The sequence below is a fragment of the Hemibagrus wyckioides genome, linkage group LG23 (assembly GCF_019097595.1).
Source record: "Hemibagrus wyckioides isolate EC202008001 linkage group LG23, SWU_Hwy_1.0, whole genome shotgun sequence".
In the NCBI taxonomy this organism is placed as follows: domain Eukaryota; kingdom Metazoa; phylum Chordata; class Actinopteri; order Siluriformes; family Bagridae; genus Hemibagrus; species Hemibagrus wyckioides.
Window position 1 is genome coordinate 14,741,585 of NC_080732.1, and position 5,265 is coordinate 14,746,849.

Below are 5,265 nucleotides of genomic sequence, written 5' to 3' on the forward strand. Positions count from 1 at the left end.
CACTGAAGACATTTTGCTCATTACTGTACACAGAAATCCAGATCTTACACTTTTAAGGAGCCAATTTACAAAACCACAGTTATATACACCGCTCCATTACTGCTCACCTTCCAGTGGCTTCTGGTAGCTGCACAGAAACACTGATGCTTGGCTGCAAAGCTCCCTGTCTCATTAGCTCTTATCACTCCTCACACTTCAGCACACTCCCTCAGATCTCCCAGCACTCCTCGACTGGAACCAGCATCTCTCAGGGTACGAGGAAGGCAGGCATCTAGACTCTTCTCTGTTCTGGCTCCTGGGTGGTGGAATAAACTTCCCCATGGTGTCTTCCAAAGGTCTTCCAAAGCCCTACATCTTCCTGAAGTAGTTACTTCAGGTTTTTTATTGTTTATCTGTATGCTATATTACCTTCCAAAGACTCTTAAGATAGATGGTATCCTAGTCTGGTACCTAGTGAACCAGCCCATTTGTACTGTAAATATAAATTAAATAAAATCAGGAATATTTTTTTAGACCCATACATCGTCATACATTATATTGCCAAAGGTTTTGGGACGTCTGCCTTTACATGCACATGAATGTAATATGGAGTTCTTTGCAGCTATAACAGCGTTCATCTCTTCTGGGAAGGCTTTCCACAAGGTTTAGGAGTGTGTTTATGGGAATTTTTGACCATTCCTCTAGAAGCACATTTGTGAGGTCAGGCTCTGATGTTGGACGAAAAGGCCTGGCTCGCAGTCTCCAATCTAATTCATCCCAAAGGTGTTCTATCAGGTTGAGGTCCGGACTCTTTCATCCATGTCTTTATGGACCTTGCTTTGTGCACTGGTGTCCAGTCATGTTGGAACAGGAAGGGGTCATCCTGGGAGCATGAAATTGTCCAAAATGTCTTGGTATGCTGAAGCTTAACGAGTTCCTTTCACTGGAACTAAGGGGTCGAGCCCAACCCCTGAAAAACAACACCTGAACTCAATGATTTGGAGGGGGTGTCCCAAAACTTTTGGCAATATAGCGTATTTCTCATATTTCCACCAAGCTGGCAAAAATTATCGGCTTGACGCTATAAGAAAACGAATAAATACTGCTTGTATACTGGTGCTGCGATTTCTTCCACTATAAGAAGGAGAAAAATGACATGACTACAAATGAAATAAAAGCATCATTTCAGCTGAAATGTACATCTAGTTATACTTCAGTGTTATGAAACTCAATTGTTTTTATTTTCTTGGACCAGACTTCACACGTCACACACTGGATCTCGTGTCAATGAAAGGTTTATTTTGTATTAAATATATTACAATACTGAATGATAACTGTAAGAAAAAATATGGGCGCCGATCGTTTTGTATTAAGTTTACATACAGCATACTATGAAAGGAAACAGCGTCGGAAAGGAACTGGCTTCCGAAAAAGACAGAGAGAGAGAGAGAGAGAGAGAGATACATGAAAACGGACAAACGTAAGGCATTTATGACATCTCCTGAAGCAGGTGTAGACCTCCTACTCGTGTGTTTCTTTTCGTTCTCCAAAGAAAACAACCCTGAAACGTGGCCGATGACGTGCCTCACTGTGACGTAACGGATAGAAAGTTAGAAAGTGGAGCTCGCTGGAGCGTGACGCATTCGCTGACGGCAGTTGTGCTGTAATCGTCGGCTTAAGTTACATTCAAGAGTGTGTTTGCTCTGAGAATCCTGTCGTTATCTGGGTTTGTTTATTTATTTACTCGCAAGTGGATGTTGCGGTGCTGATCGGTCACGGCAGCGGCGTTGAAACGAGGACAGTGAGGTGCTGAAAGTATTGCTTGAGATGTTTGGTTTTGTTTTTTTTTTTCTTTTCTTTTTATTTCAGGTGCCTTTGGATTCAGCCTTCATCAACACCAACATTCAGTCATGCAGGGGTTATTTTTAATGCTGAGAAATACAGGTGTGTGTGTGTGTAAGTGTCAGTGTGTAAGTATAAGAGAGAGGAAAAACACTGCAGAACTCGAGCTCGTTATGACGTATAAAGACTTGGTCACAAAATAAAGCGTTAAAAACCTGTGCTAATCCGTATCGGTATACACAAAGACCTAGTGTAATAGTAATAATCGTAATGCACTTAATTGCTGTCCGGGTTAAATGTTTACATACGAGGATACGGGAAAAGAAAGGGATCGACACGTGGGTGTGAGTGGATACGATGTGCTCAGGATGGCGGGGGGAAAAAAAAAGAAACGGATGAATACAGACAGCAGGATTTAGCGAACATGAAGGTTATGTACAGATGAGGTGTGTATGGGTTTTGATGAAACGAGTACAATACTGAGCAACATTCATGGAGTCTTCTTCCTTCAGCATACTTCAATGTGGAAATGGCGCCTGTTAGGGGTTTTGGAGAGCAGACCCAAGAACCGTCTTCACAATCTTTGCGTCGTGGTTTCGTATTGGTACTGCAGGTGGCGCTGTTGGGTCAACGTCGAAGACTGGTGCTTCTCAGAGTGGAAAGGAATCGGCGGTTGTAGAGTTTGCCAAATCCAGGCAGATGTCGTGCGAAGCCGCTGCGTGACGTCAGTTTGCTCCTCATTTACGCCACGTCGTGCGTGGAATCCAGCCAAACATCATTTCCACATCAAGCTACAAGCTTCTGGTTCCAGATCTACTTTCATGGTCGTAGGTGAATCTGTGAACTGATTAGAACAAACCTGCTTTGGATTTACTCTACAAGGAGGCGATGATCTGTTCGTCGGTCGCCATAGATCGTTCCAGATGTTTCTAAAGGACAGAAAACCAGCTAAATGGGTCTGACGCATCCCTTGACACTGCACTCAGAAGCGAACAACTGAAAACGGCTTACGGAACGACGGAAATTCCGCCATCGTGACCGTACTTTCGGATAAATATACAGCCGTTTCTCTCCGCAAAGAATTTATAGCATCAGAGGTCAACGGTGCCCTTTCCAGCAATTACAACCTTCCTGCCTTCTTTATCCTTACAGACAGCATCAGATATGTTTCAAAGCAAGAAAGCTCGTTCGACGATTCGGGGAAAAATACACAGAAGAATCAAAACCATGACTAACAAGAAAAGCTGAACGTACAAACAAGAAGTGGTCAAATGTTTCTTCTAAAACCTACCGAGTGACCGAAAGAAAGCCGTAAGAATTAAAAAACAAAAGCATTAAAAAAAAAACGATCACACATTTCACCGTCGGAGATCTATACATATTTACACACGTGAGGAAATAAGAGAGAGCGTGTATGGCAAGGCTGGAAAGTGTTCGTTAGCGTTAGCGCTGATACACTGTGTGAGTAGAGAAAAGCCTACAAAAAAAATAAAATGAAATCTTACCAGCCTACAGAAATGCCCTCTGAGACATGTTGTCCCCTAGCCTGCTTGTTAAAATATTAGTTTTCATTGTCGTTGTCGTCGTCGCACTACAAGGAGTTGATAAACGTGTATTCTCATGCATACAGTGGAAAGTTTCTACGTGCTTTCGGGAAAAAAAACGTTAACATCCAGCAGGTTTTGGATGACCTTCTCTCAACATGGCTACAAGGACACCAATCACAAGACATTATTGGTGCTGGATGAGAGGGAGGGAGGGAGGGAGGGATGGAGGGAGATAGGGACAGGCCGTTGTTCGGCCCCAAAAAAAGGAAGGTAGGGCAGGATCAAAGGGGGCGGGGTTAGCAGTCTGATATCCCCTGCCTCGTGCGGATGAGTAACTGACTGCAGCAGTGCCTGGCTTTGACCATTGACCCAAGCCAGTCTCTCTGTTTCGTTACGGTCGACTGCGATGAGAAGATGACGGCCGTGCTCTTCGTCCCCGCGCTCTCTCTCCCCGCTCTGGACCCGCTAATCCTGGAGGACTTCGAATCTTCTGTTTAAATTCATTAGTTTTTCGTATATTTTTTGTTTTCTCGTTTGTATAAAAGCGGAGGAATGTGTAGTCCTTATCGGAGATTTTGCAGAGTGACCGCAAGGAGCCTCTTTATATTGATGTCTCCCACAGCTGAAATGAGAACAGAGTGACGTTAGATTTTGTAAATGTGACGGATTCATTTCATTTATTTACCGAAAATATCGTGGATGTTTTATTTCATGCATACAGTAATCAGACTAGCGATAAATCAGACTAGCTACATTCATTTAGGACAAGGTAAAAGGGGTTCTTTAAAAGGAGAAATCATGTGTGTGTGTGTGTGTTTATAGCTGTGTGTGTGTGTAGCTGATGCGCTGCAGTGGACGAGCTGCGTTATTGGAATATTTAGTGAACACACATAGAGGGCGCTCTTTCACCACGTGATTTTGCTGTTTTCTGCTCTGTTGTGTCTGTGCTGATAGTATATAGCGCCATCTGCTGGTGAAAAGCTCAGTCCTAAAAACTCAAACACGTTTTTTTTCCCGGTAAAATCCGAGTCTCACCCTGGCGCTCTGTCTGTTGGCCTTCCTCTCCTCGTCCGGCAGCGGTGGCATCGGGTACGGGTACTTTCGGCTCGAGGCAATTGAGCCCGTGGACGAGGTTGGGGACTTGGCAGGAGACAGCGTCCTGTATCGAGAGACGCAGCGTTAGAATTAGTTCCGTTGTCTTACTTCCATTAAATAGTCTCAGTCTAGGCCACTTTCGAATCGTGCGAGAGGTCAGGGAGGTCAATACGAGTTGATAAAATATGTTAACACGAATGTTCTATGATAAGATCAGGCGCATTTGTTATTACTACAAATGTATAGCCTTTGAGGATGATCCTGGAAAGCAACACGGAGAATACAGAGAATAGGGGGAGATGCTCAACCATCACGTCACAAACACATGGACAAGGACAAGGACACGAGACGAGACAAGCACACAGAACAGGAAGCATGCAGAAGAGCTGAAGAGTATCTAGTGCAGTAAAGAGGATAATGTTAGTGATAACCAAATGGAGAGATCTGTAAATGAAAGTATTTAGCACAATCTAATGACGTGTAACTCGTCCATTAAAAGCCACTGAGCTCGTCTTTCCTTCTAGCAGGAATCTAAACAACGCGACCCACTATGAATGGAAAAATCCTTCAATCGCATTTTCTTTCAGCCACGTTTGGCGATCCCTGTTCACCCAACAGATATTTCTCTGGAACAATGAGGATCAAATCATTAGCTAATGATTTGAGTTTTGTCTTTGAGAGCACAATGTACTGTTTCAGGAAACCTGTAATGCACAGTCAGGAAAATTCTTGGGTTTTTTTTTTCCAAGGGGGCTGTGTTCTAATAAAAATCCTTGCCGGCTTGCCCTCACTGTATTCCCTG

General features: G+C 43.6%; 1 protein-coding gene across 3 annotated transcripts in view; it reads right to left on the reverse strand.

The window, feature by feature from the left end:
- Positions 1-1,256: 1,256 nt before the first annotated feature.
- adam22 (ADAM metallopeptidase domain 22) overlaps positions 1,257-5,265 on the reverse strand; it is an 87,240-nt gene continuing 83,231 nt past the window's right edge. For all 3 annotated transcript variants that reach the window (XM_058376301.1, XM_058376303.1, XM_058376302.1), the window contains 2 exons: positions 4,404-4,527; positions 1,257-3,990 (listed from right to left, as the gene is read on the reverse strand). In XM_058376301.1, coding sequence (XP_058232284.1) covers positions 3,970-3,990; positions 4,404-4,527 — 145 coding nt within the window. In that variant the 3' untranslated portion in view covers positions 1,257-3,969. The remainder of the gene's footprint in view (positions 3,991-4,403; positions 4,528-5,265) is intronic.